This window comes from Oncorhynchus keta, chromosome 31, assembly GCF_023373465.1.
Source record: "Oncorhynchus keta strain PuntledgeMale-10-30-2019 chromosome 31, Oket_V2, whole genome shotgun sequence".
NCBI classification, from domain to species: domain Eukaryota; kingdom Metazoa; phylum Chordata; class Actinopteri; order Salmoniformes; family Salmonidae; genus Oncorhynchus; species Oncorhynchus keta.
This window is the reverse complement of record NC_068451.1, coordinates 25,027,582-25,044,484: the sequence shown is the minus strand read 5'-3', so window position 1 is coordinate 25,044,484 and position 16,903 is coordinate 25,027,582. Positions and strand designations below refer to the sequence as shown.

The following is a 16,903-nucleotide window of genomic DNA, read 5'->3' as shown; positions in this document are numbered from 1 at the left end:
GTTGGGGGTTAATTGCCTTGCTCACGGGCAGAACAGCAGATTTTTCCACCTTGCCGGCTCGAGGATTCGAACCGATAAAACCTTTTGGGTACTGGACCAACTCGCTTAACAGCTAGACTACCTTGATTTTTCAAACAATGGCCTGTATAATGATTCTTATTTGAATTAGGTCAGTGTTGCCCCTGGATGATGCATTATTCTTTTTTTCTTTTTTTAAATGTACACCTTTTTTCTCCCCAATTTTGTGATATCCAATTGCGATCCAATTACGATTTTGTCTCATCGCTGTAACTCCCCAACAGGCCCAGGAGAAGCGAAGGTCGAGTCATACATCCTCCGAAACATGACCCGCCAAACCGCGCTTTTTAACACCTGCCCGCTTAACCCGGAAGCCACCAGCACCCATGTGTCGGAGGAAACACTGTTCAACTGACGACCGAAGTCAGCCTGCAGGCGCCCGCCCCGCCACAAGGAGTCTCTAAAGCGTGATGAGCCAAGTAAAGCCCCCCCTACCAAACCCTCTCCCAACCCGGATGACACTGGGGCAATTGTGCGCCACCCTATGGGATTCCCGATCGAACCCGGGTCTGTAGTGACACCTCAAGCCCCTGGACACTGCTTTTATCAATCCTAACCATCTCAGGTCTATGATTACAAGAGTACACAATAGGCACAATAGGCCACTCCAGAGCCATGTATTTAGAAAATCTAAATACAGGGCTCTGTGCCAAACTATAACCTTAAAGGCAGCATATACTAAGATTGTATGCTATACTCTAATTGTTAACACTCATACTTTGTGTCCATCTCACCAGATTACACAGCTTCTCTCAGTTGCACCTGACTGAAGGCATCATTTCAGGGTCTGAGGGACAACTACGACACCGTCCTCACATCCAAGAACCAGGTCTGGATCCAAAATGATGCTTTGACTTCAACTCAAGCTAAGCTACAGAAAATGAACAGCTATGTGGCTGTGGTTAAGGACCAACTGGAGAGAGACTACATGTAACTTGTCGCAACCAAGGACCAGTCAGAGAGGCAACACAGGAATCTTGCTGCTTCTCATAACCAATTAGAAAGAGAGTAAGAAGGCCTACTGACATCCAACAACCAATTGTACATTTTTTAAAAACTACATAGACCTGACAGCATCTAAAAACCAACAGTATCTAAAAACCTACTACAGAGAGATAAAAGATCCCACATGAACCAGGGAACGGTCACAGAGACAACCCCTGAACATCAGTGCAGCTTAACGCCTCGATCACACCAACGCGTCATTGCATTTTGGTACACCAGAAGTACATTCATTTCCAATGGAATGCTACTTTTGCCTTCCAGCATTGCAGAGGCAGTTGCAGTGCGTTCTGTGTGGTGCATACGTTGGAATTATCAAACTGTATGCCTCGATGGCTCGGCAGAAATGGTAGCGGAAGGTAAATGTTGAACTTTTGTTGCAAACATATCCAGATGATGCGGCATAACATTTTGCACAAAGACACTGTTGGTGTGATCAAAGCGTTATGACCAGTTGAGGTGAGTGCATGTGAGGGTCGCAGAGACTAAAAACCAACTTCAGTTAGATCTCATAAGTCTCTTTGAAACTGAGGTTTTGAACAGAGACTTTGTTGTCACGGTGAGGGAAAGGAATTCCCTTCAGAAGATGCCTACAGAGCTGGTCAACTTCCTGCCTGTGGACCGACACTGTCCACTCAGAGACCAGATCACCCAAGGTCAGCAGTGTCTTGATTTATCTGTCCATCTACATCTATATGCACTATATACTGCGTGTTTGTGTGCAATGTGCATGAATATGTTAATGTGTGTGTTTGTGAAATGTGCATGTATATGTTATTGTCTGTGTATGCTTGTTTCTGTATGTGTGTGTGTGCAACGTGCATGAATGTGTTCTTATGTGTGTGTGTCTGTGCGCGTGTGGAAGTGTTTGTGTACATCATCACCTCACAAACCTTGTCTTAAGGGCTGGAAGATTTTCTCTTCCGGGTGTTACTTCTTCTCCACTGAGGAGGAGCTGGAGCAGCGGTCGAGTTGACTGTTCAACAGGGCGGAGACCTGGTGGTCATTAGTCCAGAGGAACAGGTGAGATACATTGTATTGGAGGTGGGTTAAATCTATGGTGCAAGGTGGTTGGGCCCCAAAACAATCTTTACTCTTGTAATAATACAGGATATAATACGCATAGATTATGGCCATTGGATGTATAGAAAATCAATGTATCTCTGTGGACTCTCCCAGGTAGAAAGAGCCCAGTGCTGTGAATGCGAGGGGAGACAGTGTGTGCCTCCACCATCAGAGAGACCAACCCTTCTCGGAGCTGGAGAAGAGACCTGCAGCATCATGTCCGGATGGATCTGTGGGAGCTCAGCGCTCATATAGTCAGCATTGCCATATAGACACACGCATGCACAGAGCACATTTATATGTAGCCTTAAAATCCTCCAATAAAATAGCATTAATACACGATAAGGTTTGATTTCTTGTGGCAATAGCATAGCGGTGCTGGTCATAGTAAGTGGTGAAAACGACATGTACATGAGAGGATATTTATTAGATATTCTGGGGGAAATGATCTAATAGGTCACTATACTGTTTTGAATCTGCAATACTGTCTCATTCGCGTTCTTCATGTATAAAATGAGTAGGCCTCTGACTACAGCATCATCTTCGTCTCCTCGCCAACACGTCCTAAAAAATAAGTGCAGTGATTGGTTACTGCTTGTTGTTGTTCTACTGCCAAGCTCTGCGTGCGAGACGAGGCGTATTCATTAGTTGATTCAGTTGCAAAACGTTTTGTCTGTTGATAAACGTTTTGCAACTAAAACTAGAGTTTATATTGGACCCCTCCCAGTTTCTGTTCCATTTTTTCTTTTTGCTTCCGTTTGGTTCCGAGAGTAAACGGTTTCCGTTTTGCAACAGACAAAACGTTTTAGAACCGAACCTGACTAATGAATACACCCCAGCTGTGTTGACAACACTGACCATCGTCGAACAACGAAGGCGAGTTTCACAAAATAACATATTATTTAGCTTGTTGCAACGATTAACAATATTATATTGACAATGAATAACCGCATGTTTAGTCTTTACATGTATTTGAACGTCTTGATACATCTTCATGGTATAGTCAGCTGTTGTTGTTGCTAGCTAGCGATAATTTCGTAGCTAACGTTAGCTAGCTAGCTAGCTACCCAAATGGTTCATCCAGTTGCAACTAATTATTTTGATGTTTCCATCTAGCTTACTATCAAATCGAGACAAATGTAGCAATGCATGAGGGGCCATCTCTATTTTTGACAGTTTTCAAGGGCTGTCAATCTAAAATGTAAAGTGCAGTTTTTTTTCTTCCGGCAGTGGAACGTCTGTTACGTAACATAATTTGTTGCACTGTCAACACAGTTTGAACTTGCAAGGTATGGTGGCTCGGCGAGATCTCGAGCTCTCCAACGTAGCCACAACGAAAACGAAGTAGCTTTGTGTTCACCGCAAAATCGGTTATTATTAGACAGTTGGTTGCATTTTAAAGCCTGTAACTGTCCATGTCAATATCTCGTGGTCCATTCGCGTTGTGGCTGCTGTCTGGCTTGTTATTTGATAACCTGATAAACCTAGCCAGTCCTGTTGTTTAGTTTGACATTTTGAGTCGTTAGTTCATTGCTACCCACATTGTCTAATTAACTTTATTCTTATCACAATGGCCTAGGTGCATTGGGAAAGGATAGCCAGCTAGCTTGTTAACAATGGCAACCATGCGTCGTCCAAGGTACTCTCTCCGAGACTCTCTGTACTGGGACGAGACTGAGTGCCTGACGTACTATGGGATGCTCTCTCTACACGAGATGTTTGAAGTTGTCGGTTCTCAACTGACAGAGACAGACGTTGAGGTGCTGTCGTTCCTCTTGGATGAGACCTATCCGGCTGGAGGGCACCCCTTGGACCCAGCTGGCTGGACCAGCGAGCCCGGTGAGGAAGACCCTGAGGCCAGTAAAGGAGTCTCCCCCAGCCCAGTGCTCCTGGAGGCCTGGCGGCGGTTACAGCCCAAGGTTCCTGCTTTGGCCTGCCCTACCGCTGCCCGCCACAAGCCCAAGAGTGGGCTAGAACTGCTGCTGGAGCTGGAGAGACGTGGGTACCTCAGTGAGGGTAACCTGGAGCCCCTGTTGCAGCTGCTGCGAGTCCTGACGCGACACGACCTCCTGCCTTTGGTGTCCCGCAAGAAAAGGAGGACAGGTAAGGGACTGTAACAGAGTGCTGTTCATAACTGGAAGCCAACATGCAGTAATAGAGACAATGTTGTCATAATCACCTGTAGGCCTACTCCTCCCAGCTGTGTGTTATCTGCCAGTCCGTCTACACTCTGCTGTGTCAGTGTCTGACCTTAATCTACCTCTCAGTATCACCAGAACGTTTCAGAGTGGACTACGGGACAGAGGACAAAAGACAGGTGTGCACATCTGGACTGACTGACCCCTGTGCACAGACAGAATCACATGACGAACACGCCACCCAGCAATGGAGGGGGGGTAAGCTACACTCCGGTACAATCTGTGCATGCCTGAACTTGTCTCTAAGAAATGTCAGTAACTGTTTCTGAAATTGTCTGGATTTGCACCAGTTAAGCATTGCTGGATTTGTGTCTGTCCAAAAGGTGTTGACTCTGCCAGGCCAACGCCCGCCCCCCTACGGAAGAAGAGGGGTAAAGGCCGCCGCTGGACCAGCAAGCCCACTGCCCACAGGAGAAGAACGGGCATCCCTGAAACTCCTCCCCCACCTATATCTGAGAAAGTGACCTGCGGTAAGACCCGCCTCCATGCCATTCTCTTTTTCTCTAGTTTCCCTTCCATCTCTCTTTCTCTATTGTCTTTCCATCTCTCTCTTTAACCCACTTGCTCATTCACCACACTCTCTCTGGGTTCCTCTCTTGCCATTATACATGTCTGAGTCTCTCTCTCTCTGGGTTCCTCTCTTGCCATTATACATGTGTCTGAGTCTCTCTCTCTCTGGGTTACATCCATTTTCTATCTCACTTCTAATGAGAAGCTGTAAGCACCATCACCCCAACAGCCCTTAACAGTGATGATACTACAAATCTCTGCCATATCAGAATGTCCCAGTCACCACCTTGTTTCACCAGTAAGTTTAAACTTAAAATACCCATATCAAGCAACCTTAAATCCAGCCAGTGCCGTGTTCATGTCCTCACATAAGATAACGACTTCAGTTTGCTCCCTCTGCTCAGCTTATACCCTGACCATAAGTTGACCGTCCCACCGTTGCTGGTTTGAGAATGGTTTGCATGGGCCTCCTGGGAGATCAATACTACCCTGCAGGCATGTTGGACTGAGTGGGCTGTGCTGTAACAATACTGTCAGAGCAGAGCATGTGTGAATGAGTGACCGCTCATCAGTAAATATACAACCCATACTGACTGGCTGTGTTTGACCTGACTTAACCCCTCAACCTGGTCATCATATGCTCTCTGTGGTGGTCAAAGTGTCTCACACTCAAACATTATCACCAGGGTTTCAGACAGCGTTTTACACACTCCTGGGGTCTTTGATTGTGTGCTTCCTGCCACACTAACATCCTCACAATGGAGGGATTCTGTAGACGTCCACACAAGGATAGTCTGCTTGCACGGCCAAGCAAAAAACAATAACCTGAAACGGAATGAAATGAAATGTATCTGTTCTGTTTCATGATGACCTTAGCACATAGGGGAATTGGGTTGGCTCGCCTACAACTTCCATCTATCAAATATACTATGCCTATGTCCAGCCTTATTACTTGCCTTTTACCTATCCTGGCCATTCTGATAAAGGGAAGGAAACAATGGAAGGAAGCCTCTTTGGGCTATTGAGATGTACCCTGAGAGGAATTCACACACCCAATGCACAGCAGTGTGAGTCAGCGTTTCTGTCTGAGCTCCACACAGCACAGCAGGCTTTGTGTAGTAGTAGGACATGGCATTTCAATGTGGCATTCAACCTTAGATTTACAAGCGTGTTATGTTTTAATGGGACGTTTCGGCATCAACCCACAAGCTCATTAAACAGAGCAATTTAGTCTGTTCTGTGCAGACAAAAATAATGTTACGCTGCCTTGCTCTTTTGTGACAATACTTGTGGGGAAAATGTATGCTTTAGATCTACATACTATAGCTGCCACATGGTTGGAATGCTGCCTCGTAATAACTAGCCTGTGGTCCAGACTGAGGCCCAGGGGAAGGACAGTAAGAGTGTAGAAGACAGTAAACCACCTGTCTTTCACTTATACGTCTGCTATACGCTTGTCAGCCGAGCTCATCTTTCTTCTTCATATAGCATAACTACTAGCCTGGTCCCAGATCTGCTTGTGTGATCATGCCACTCCTTGTCACTCATTTGGCATGACAACGAGTGGAATGATATCTCAAACAGGCTGGTATCCAGGCTACATAACTACTGCTGGTGTTCCAAAAAGAGAGATTCCTATCCCTTTCTCCATTTTTCTTTTCCTTCTCTCACTTTTCATCTCCCCCACGTATCTCCCTCTCTCTCTCTTACCCAGTTTTTTTTCAGCTCCTGTTCTTAAGAACCCTGCCTGGTAGGTCTCCTGTCTCTTATGTTGGTAGTACTGTCTGTCTTCTCCGATCCCTAACATAAAGTTTAGAGAAAGTCCCGCTGAATTTCTGAATGTGTACTGAACATATAAGTTGAATTGATAGCCTCACACTTGCTGACATCTTCCTAGACCAGGGTCCGGTTTCCCAAAAGCATCTTAAAGCTAAGTTTGTTAGAACCTTCGTTGTGGCATTATTAAATATCAGAGCTGTTTCCCAAAACCTTCGTTATTAACGTAACACTTGTAATCTAACGCCTGTCTCAGACCACTCATAGAACAGCTAAGTGGGTCTTTAGATGCTTTTTCTTTTGCCCTCCCGCGTCACTTTACACACAGAAGAGCTCCGCTAAACATAGAATCACATGGCTTCTCCGCCTCTGTGACCACTGATCACTTCAGACAACAAATACAAGTTGGCAATGTCTTTGCAATTGATACAAACAAGCAGCATATAAAAAGATGCTTGAAATTAAAACAGATGTGTACATTAAAATATATATACAGTAGGCTAAATGGCTATTTGAATCATTGAGTTCTATTTTGCTACTGTACTTGTAGGCTACAGTCTGTAATTTGTCTGTATTTATTTCATGCTGTGCAGCCTAATGTGTGCAATAATGTGCCATATCGTGATTTGGTGCATTATTACAGGGTAATGATTAGAATCAGCCTCATAAATATTGGAAGCCATAGGTGATAAGCTTCTAGGAGCTGATCGGTCTTCAGTATTGTGGAATAATTTGGATTTTAAGGTAAGATTTGAATGGAGAAAGAGCTGATCCGAGAGCAGCGTTGCTTTTCTTTCGATCCTGTCAGTATTGACACAAGCCACAACGACGCGCTTAGCGACCGTTCTCTCTACATGGTGTTTTGGCAAACACATGTTACATCTTTGGCCGTTATAGGAAAGATGCATCATTAAAACACTCGTAAGCCTAAGTTCAATCGTTATCAGGAAACCGGGCCCAGGTCAATAGGCCCTTAGCCCTTCCAGTTCTGTTGCTGTAACTAGCCTACCTGACAGCCAACTAACCCCTCGTATTGTGGCTATCCCAGACACAGCCACTCCCACAGCCTGACACATACTGATGAGTAATACTGCTTATTTATCAACATGATCTGATTTCAACAACTTTTCACAATCCTTGAAGTCTCTTCTTCAGGGAGACAAATATGTTTATGATTTTACACTGACTTCGTAGCGCTCAAACATAACACTGCAACCCTTTTGAAATGTGCCATTTTGTCCCCGTCGATCAGAACAGCCTTCTCTAAATCAACTGCACTAAGTGCCCTGTGATCCAACCCTAAACAATCTACCGAGGGATACCTGCCCCTTGCCCTCTGCAGTAGCCTTGCCCTCACAGTCCCAGCCATGTACCATACACAGTGTTGTTGCTTTGCCTCTGAACATGTTGCTGTCTTGACTCCGCATTTGATCCCCACCAGGTTGACTCAGGATTGTGACTCAGATCGAGTAACCTAGAGAGCGGACCTAGAGAGCGGAGAGAAAGGCTGGACAAAAAAAAAAAGTCTGGTCTGGCCTTTCACTCTGTCCGTACGATCGGCAGTGTGTGCTCACCTCAGTCGCTCTCTCTTTCGTCAGTCTGGCCCGATGCCCAAGGTAAAGAGGCCCTCCCCCTCAGAACGAGGGGGGGCTGCCACTATGCTCTGTGTTCAATGCCTGTGTATTATTCTAGCTATCCTGTTCCTCCTTACCCCATTCAGAAAAAAAGTGTGCTCTCCACAAAGTGTTCTGGAATGTTCCATGATTTTTTTTTTGTGTCTATTACTCTAAAGAGGGGTGTTGGCCTCAGTGTTTCACAGAACTGACCAAAGTGTCCTCGGAAATATGCATAGAATATTCCAGAAGTTTCTTAATCACCGTAATGCGACCTTGAACCTGACCCCTCTTCTGAATACCATGCTCTGACTCCAAATGACTCAAAGCTCAAACTGACGTGAACATTTTTCTTAAAGGGGTAGTTCACTTCAAAGCCAAAGTTTGACAGATGTTTTCCTCAAAAGTGATAACTGAGTGCATATTCCACACTGTCTAGTCTGGTGTATATCCCACTACATGCATACTGAAAACATCTGATTTACTTTAGTTTTGGGGTAAACTACTCTTCTAAAGCAGCCATCAAAATGGAGCCTTTTAACTGAGTCCCAGTGGTTCTTGTGGCATCAACTTCAGTAGATACCTCTGGTCAGTGATCACAAATACCTTTCTCAGAATTCAAACAACCGAACTGATTCTGGTTTACTAAAACAAAAAAAGACCAAAACCATTCTGGAATCTCAATTTAAAAATGTCAAACTGGTCTCAGAGATCCATTGATCTCAGTCCTCTTGTCAGTCTGAACTCGAATTCTATCTTTATATGAACATAACATGGCCGCCGACAGCTTCTCTGGAACCTTTGCTCGAGCAGTTCTGAGGAAAATGACCCAACAGTGTTGTGTTAAGGGCTGTGTAACCGCATGCTGTATCTCATCTCTGACCCCTGAATGAGCTCCCAGTGTGGGGAGCAGAGATAGATGGGGCAGTCCGGTCCAATGCTGCCTCACAGCATTCAGACCAAACCCATTACTACCTCTATCTTACCAGTCAGTTTGTTTTCACATAATCAGTTCCTTTTCTCAGTTCAAGCGTTTCAGTTACAGTATTTCAGTTATTTGTGGTTACAATTTCTTATGCCAAACTGTAACTTACAATTTAGAAGCGACGTAAAACAGTCCACGTAAGCCGTAATGTTATACAATGGACTTGGAGGCATCAAAAACAATTCAAACTCCAAGTGATTGCCTTTGAACCAGTGTTAAGCTTGCCTGCTTGATCTTGAGAAACAACCAAATTGACAGATATCCAATCCAATTGTGCTTGTCTCTTTCTCTCTCTTTCTCTCCTTTCTCTATGTTCGCAGTTCAAAACAGACCGACTCGTGTGTCAGGAAAAAACATCCTCTCACACACACTGAGAGGGAGAGAACGAACACTAAACGCTCAAACCACACAAACCAAAAAAAGAAAGAGCTTTGGTCAAAGGGGAATAGAGAGAGGTCTCTCTACCTGTCTCTCTCTACCCCTCCCTCCCTCCCTCTCTTGGTCTGTCGTTCAGCAGAAAAACGGATCGATAAAGAGTTGAAGCTCTTCGCACCAAGTGACTCCTCGTAAATGGGTACTTTTCTGTGGGGTGAATGGAGAACCTAACCAACTCCTTGTTTTAAAGGGAGAAAATGAAAGTTGTGCCTCCTAATGTTCTGTCTAAATGGATCTATCTGTCTCTGATGAAGTGTAAAGGACTCTGTAACCTTAACAAAATCACTATGTTCCCATTGTTTTTAAGGGCCTTCCTTTCCTGGTGCTCTCAGCAAGTCCGTTTTTCACAAGTAGGTAGGAAGGAGCAGTCATTTAGAAGTATGGGGACATTGTGTAGTAGGTGTTGACGTCACAGTCCCCACACAGTATATGACCCATGTCGCTAGACTTGTACATTGCAAAAGTGCACAATTGTTACAGTTTTACTCAGTTTATTATTTATCTGACATGTTTTACCATATCGACAATTAACAGGGGTATTATGCAGTCCTGGTAACTTTCAGATGTTATTAGCTTGAAGCTGACTTTCAGTTTCCTCTCAGAGCAGTACTGTGCCTTGTCAGCTGCACATCCTGTTTTAGCTGATTTGACACCCTGCTGGCAGGGAGAGATAAATGTATCCCCTAGAGCAGGGTTTCCCAAACTGGGTCCTGGGGCCCCCCCTGGGTGCACATGTAGGTTTCTGCCCTAGCACTACACAGCTGATTCAAATAAGCAACTAATCATCAAGCTTTGATTATTTGTGTCAGCTGTATAGTGCTTGGTCAAAAACCAAAACGTGCACCCCTTAGGGTCCCCTGGATCGAGTTTGGAAACATTGCCTTAGGGACAAACTATGTATTTTATGATACGAAATGCCCCCAAATTGACAATTTTAGATGAGAGGTATCTGTATTTCCTGAAATGGTCCATGATTTGACATGCAGAAACATCTCCCCAGAGTAACAATGTGGAGATGTTGGTGAGACATTGGAGTAGTGGTGAGGGAAGGCAACCCTTCAACTATTTTTCACAACATGTCAGATTATGGGGCTGTGTGGATTTTCGGGACTGTATGCGTCCTACTGTTCTCTATCAACCTCATTGACAAATGTCCTAAGAGCTGCTGTATCAATAGAGACAGAAATGTTCCTTGTACCATAACTTTGCCTTCTGGAAGAAGAAAAAAAAAATTCTAAACACCTTCTGTATCCGATTTCTTTGTGTGCAAACTAACAGTTGACCTTCATGAAATATGATCATGATTATCATATTTGGCCTGATGTGATATAACACATATTTTAGCTATCTACAAATCTACTTGCAGTTGATCTTAAGATACATGTTTGGTACACTGTGTTGTTTTACCTTTATTTAACTAGGCAAGTCAGTTAAGAACACATTCTTATTTTCAATGACTGCCTGTTCAGGGACAGAACGACAGATTTGTACCTTGTCAGCTCGGGGATTCAATCTTGCAACCTTTGGGTTACTAGTCCAACGCTCTAACCACTAGGCTACCTGCCATCTAACCTCCCTGACGGTCCAAGTGGTATGTGTTTGTATTGCCTCCTCATTACAACCTTATGAAGCAAAGAAAGAAGGATCCAGTGTTTTGGTTTTCTCTCTTACAAATGTTAAGAAATTCATAATCAATTGAACATTTGCATTTCTAATGTTGGCATTTTACAACGCTGCCCCCTCCAGAGGCTGTCCCCCATGGGCCTGAACAATAATGTGGATGGAGACAAAGAACTCAAATTAATCTCACATTCTAAGGCACAGTCATGTCCCTGGTTCATTTGGTACAACATTACAGTTTAAATTGTCTGGTTCTATTTCTTGTGTCCTCGTTAGAGAAAGCAACTATTTGTCCGTTTCTCCTTTACCCAAACTTGTCTCTGTGTCTTCAGAGACCAAGGTATGTGTAGGTACCCGGTTCCCTGTGTATGGTACTACACATAGCTTTCCCTCTTATTCACATCCACAGGTGTTTTGAGAGATAAGACTGTGGTCTAATTTTCAATGTGAGTTTTTGGACCTCTGGTCCCCCCCTTTCTGCCCTTTCCGTTCCATATTCCTTCTCTCTCTCTCTCTTTAAATCCAGCTCTACTCTTTATCGCTCCTCCATTTTCTGTTACATCAAGTTAGGGAGGGCAAGGTGGGTGGGGTAAATCCAGATATACAGTTTGACAAACTATCCTCCATGTTGGCGACAAACATTCTTTGACAAGAATATTCTAATTTTAATATATATTTTTTAGTTTGGTGCTAACATGTTGCCGTGAAACTAATGTATCTCAAACAAAGTTTGCCAATCTATGCACATCTCTAGTAGGGTGGGGTAGTGTGGGACTGGGAAGGTTTGGATTTTTTGTTGCAGCAAAGTCGGAAGGACGCTGGTTCTGCTGGGCGCTTGGTGAATAATGGCAGTAGAGGAGGATGAGACAGAGGTCTGCTTGCCTTTGCTCAGTACAGTATGTATCTCCTGACCCTTCTCACTGTGCTGTTGCTGCATGACCGCTAATTATCCTGTTGCTGAAACAGAACAAAAACATGTCACTGAAAGGTTGCTATCCATCCCAAGGGCTGTTTGCAGTGTTAAAGAGTGACCTAACAAAATCCTACAACCCTCACAACAAGTAGCATTTTATTTATGCCTGTTTTGTGCCACCTATAACTAATTATTACTGTAAGTACAGTGTAACAAGCTTTGTAATTACTCAGAGAAATGGATTACATAGTCCTAGCTCTAGCTTTCAGTGTGTAGAGGTTTTGTGTAGATTACAGTGCCTGGCTGAAATCTCCTGGGTGAATAATGATGGGGGTGGACTATTAGAACTGTACAGATTGGTGTGGTGGTGTTCTTCCCTGATGAATATGCTTGTTATCCATCCTCTGATTTCACTCTAGTACTACAACAACAGCTTTTTTTAGTGGGTGTTGTGAAAAATCGATCTGTTTAGTCATACAGTAAATCCTCAGTGATGCTCTTCTGGACCCGAACAGGTCATATTTGTTCCCACTGTCAGGTTAGTGATGGTAGACGGCCTGGTTGGTATTACATTCACCTCTGTGCTCCACAGCTGTCTTCAGTTCTGCCTCACCTGTATCACTCTTAAAGACAGACTTTTGTTATCAACTGTAGTTAATGATACAGCAGTGTCCTACACCAGTAAGTATTTCTATGTGGTATCCTACTCTAATCACTAGTTTAATGTCAGATACAGTCCTGTTGAATGTAGTAGGCTCCCCTTAACTATTCTTTACTTTGGCACTTGTCTATCAACCCTCCCATAGCCTGTTCTTGACAGTTTTTGGGTATAATATTCTGTGATTACGGCTTTATTTGAAAAGTTTTCTTATCATTTTCTTTTGTGTTTTTGTCCCTCCACCTCTCTTCCCTTTGTTCTGACTAAATGATCCCACCCTCCTCCTATTTGATTTTCACTCTCATGTGTACATGATATCTCACCCCACTCAATCTCCTGCTTCCACCATTTTCCTCTGTCCCTTTTTTATTGTTTCACCTCGTTTGCCACCTCCGTTTCCTACTCTACATCTACCACTCTTCTCTCCTCCCCTACATCTTCCCCTCCACCACCCTCCCTCTTCTACCCATTCCTCTGCGCTCTCTCTTTCTCTCTGTCCCCTTTCCTCCCTTCACTCTTCCCCTACCTCCCTCCTTCTCCTCTCCTCACCCTCCCCCCTCCCTGCAGACATTCGTCTGCGTGTGCGAGCAGAATACTGGGAGCATGAGTCGGCTCTGCGCGGCAGCGTCTCCTCGGACAAGCAGCAGCCCCTGGAGCGGCAGTTTGAGCTGTTCAGTCGTGCCACCTCCGTGCTGCGCGCCCGCGACCTGGGCTCCATCATCTGCGACATCAAGTTCTCTGAGCTGGACAACCTGGAGGCCTTCTGGGGGGACTATCTGAGTGGAGCGCTGCTCGAGGCCCTGAAGGGGGTGTTCATCACAGACTCTCTGCGGAGGGCGGCGGGGAGTGAGGGGGTCCGGCTGCTGATCAGTGTGGACCAGGATGACTACGAGGAGGGTCGCAGACTGCTGCTGGACGCACAGGAACAACAGGCCGGCTGCTGGGGACGAGACAGGTGAGCCTCAATGCTCTCTCCATTCTGGTTCTGTTATACTGTGTTAGTAAGCTGGTTGATGAAAGTACTTATCTACTCTGTGGTATGTATTGGGGCCATGCTGACCGCTACAGGGGGTGGGGGTCATAGATGTGGACTTGACTGGTGGTCATGAATTGGAATGGCTATGTAATGCCACCAATAACCACTAGATGGCAAACTTTGCCCACAGGCATCAGAGCCATATACACTACCTGGTCTCACGTTGTCATACTCCCTAGACCCAACCTGAGAAAGCTGGTTATGGACGTTCGGCTCTGACAGACAGACAGGCAGCTGTGCGAGGTTGTGTTAATCATTTCCGGCTCACGTCAGTTCACACAACAGTTCTAGAATCCTCAGAGACAATGAATAATAGTTGTAATTCTAACCACCGTCCTCCACTATGTTCCCTCTGCAGGTCATGAGCCCAAGGATAGAGGAATGAAAAGGAGAATAAAATATGAAGAGGAACATTTTTCTTTTTTCTCTCCTTTTTAAGTCTCTCATGCTGAGAATAGAGGATACAGCCACTCCTAGGTCAGGGGAATGAATAGTCCCCAGGGAAAACAGACAAACTTGAAGTGAAGGCAAACTGGACTAAAAGACTTGACACACTGTTCTGGTTGGAAATGATAACACAAGTTGTACTGAGCCTAGATGCCCTCACGGCACTGAGGAAGAGACTGCCTTTGTTACACACACACACACACACACACACACACACACACACACACACACACACACACACACACACACACACACACACACACACACCGAGACAAACTAAACTTCCACTGTAGCACACACACACACACAAACTACCACTGTATCTAACATACACACGATGAACCATCAGCGCTGCCTGTAAGACTCATTGAAGCCAAGAGACATTTCTTGCTAACAGTGACAGCCCAGATACCAACTAGACTGTGCGCTAATGCTGAGCATCTCTGGTTATGTTTGAGGAGCGTGTGAGATGCCCTGCAAGGCGAACTTCACCCATCTTAATATTAGTTTGTGTTTCCATTGAAATGTATGATTTTGAAAAGATGAGCGAGACTGCAGCACTCAGACACTGAGGGAGAGATGATGGGGAAATGACTAAAGATTATGTTTTGACCTTTTGGGAGAGATTTATAAATAGATAGCGAAGGGAAGACTACCTGAGGACAGTGTAGTGGACAAATAGCTGGTCCTTCGAGAACTCCAGTCCATACACACACCATGATCACAAGCCACTGGTAGTCCAATCATGCTAACCCAGGGCCTGATAGCTGTGGTCAGTGGCCATCTCATCTCAGATGCCAGTAGATGATAGGAGGGATTACCTCTCATCCTCAGCCAACCATGGAGAACTCATCACCACAAGTTGTTGAACAGCAGCTGGGATCACACACTAGGCTGTGCTCACCCTGGCTTCCAGCAAGGCAAGGCCACTGCCTTTCCCATTGGAATTGAAGCACAGGACAGTGCTTCAGTCAATAAAACTGGTGTAGAGGAGATCAAAATCAGAAGGATACATCCTAGTTCCACTCAGCCCTGACTTGTAGGCCCCACTAGTGGCTCACAGAGCGCTGTCTGTCTCTAGTCTAGTCACCCTGGTGGAACTAATGCCTGAACTCCTCTGAGTGGGATCAATAACCCCCTCTGTCTCTCCACCACCACCATGGGAGGAGAAAGAGTAAGGGGGAGAGGTAGGAGAAGGGGAAAGAGAGGAAGAGGGAGAAGGATCCCCACCTCCATCCCGCCTTTCAGCTCCTGGACAGCCGCCTCATCCTCTGGAGGATAAGTCCCCTGATACAACCAGGCTGCCTGGTCTGCTACAGCACAGTGTCTGGTTCACACAGCCCTATGGGACCGGGGATGAGGACGAGGGAGGCACTCAGGAAAACCTTAGTAGTGTTTGCTTTTTCTGTGTTTTGATATATGGATTCGTTAGTGTAGCTTTGTATTGTCCATAAGAGAAAATAACAAAAATACTGTGTGTTCTAGTTCATTAACTTAGGGTGAACTTTTGTTTAAGTAGCTGGATATTTTTATTTAGGCACTGCAAAAGTGCTGTATATTAGTTTAATATATCAGTGGAAAGTTGGAATTATTTCAAATAAAAATAAATGATTTATCAAAGGTTTCTTGTGTCTATGATGTATGTGCCTTCAGAACATATTCACACCCCTTCACTATTTCCATATTTTGTTGTTACAGCCTGAATTTTAAATGGCCTACACACAATACCCCATAATACCCCACAATACCCCATCACTGGCCAACACACAATACCCCATAATACCCCATCACTGGCCAACACACAATACCCCATAATACCCCATCACTGGCCAACACACAATACCCCATAATACCCCACAATACCCCATCACTGGCCAACACACAATACCCCATAATACCCCACAATACCCCATCACTGGCCAACACACAATACCCCACAATACCCCATCACTGGCCAACACATAATACCCCACAATACCCCATCACTGGCCTACACACAATACCCCATAATGTCAAAGTGGGATAATGGTTTTTACAAATGTATTAAAAATGAAAAGCTGAAATGTCTTGTCCACAAGTATTTAACCCTTTTATTATGGCAGACCTAAATAAGTTAAGGAGTAAAACAAAAAAGAATAATGCAATAATAGTGTTTAACATGACTTTTGAATGACTACCTCATCACTACATCACACACATACATTTATCTGTAAGGTCCCTCAGTTGAGCAGAGATTCAACCACAAAGACCAGGGAGGTTTTCCAATGGGTAGATGGGTAAAAAATAAAAATAAATGCAGACATTGAATATCCCTTTGAGCATGATGAAGTTATTAATTACACTTTGGACGGTGTATCAATACACCCAGTCACTACAAAGATGCTTCCTAACTCAGGTGCCAGAGAGGAAGGAAACTACTCAGGGATTTTACCATGAGGCCAATGGTGACTTTATAACAGTTACTGAGTTTAATGTCTGGGATAGGAGAACTGAGGATGTACATTGTAGTTACTCCACAATACTAACATTAATTACAGAATACAAATATTCCAAAACATGCATCCTGT

General features: G+C 44.5%; 1 protein-coding gene and 1 long non-coding RNA gene across 3 annotated transcripts; both read left to right on the top strand.

Moving 5' to 3' along the window:
• Window positions 1-365: 365 nt before the first annotated feature.
• On the top strand, window positions 366-15,960 carry LOC118380822 (DNA-binding death effector domain-containing protein 2-like). 2 transcript variants are annotated; one of them, XR_004824942.2, is made up of 10 exons: window positions 366-585; window positions 816-1,736; window positions 1,985-2,103; window positions 2,260-3,021; window positions 3,725-4,248; window positions 4,413-4,541; window positions 4,667-4,813; window positions 13,421-13,808; window positions 14,020-14,132; window positions 14,248-15,960. XR_004824942.2 is itself a non-coding variant. In XM_035767793.2 (6 exons), the coding sequence occupies exons 2-6, from the start codon at window positions 3,762-3,764 to the stop codon at window positions 14,252-14,254; spliced, it is 1,158 nt and encodes a 385-aa protein (XP_035623686.2). In that variant the 5' UTR covers window positions 2,523-3,021; window positions 3,725-3,761; the 3' UTR covers window positions 14,255-15,960. The 2 variants fall into 2 exon arrangements, 1 of the variants encoding a protein (XP_035623686.2); XM_035767793.2 differs by lacking the exons at window positions 366-585; window positions 816-1,736; window positions 1,985-2,103; window positions 14,020-14,132 and having other exon boundaries at window positions 2,523-3,021.
• On the top strand, window positions 4,820-10,905 carry LOC127914245 (uncharacterized). Its single transcript, XR_008087820.1, has 2 exons — window positions 4,820-8,245; window positions 9,548-10,905. It is a non-coding gene; the product is annotated as an uncharacterized LOC127914245 (long non-coding RNA).
• Window positions 15,961-16,903: the final 943 nt, after the last annotated feature.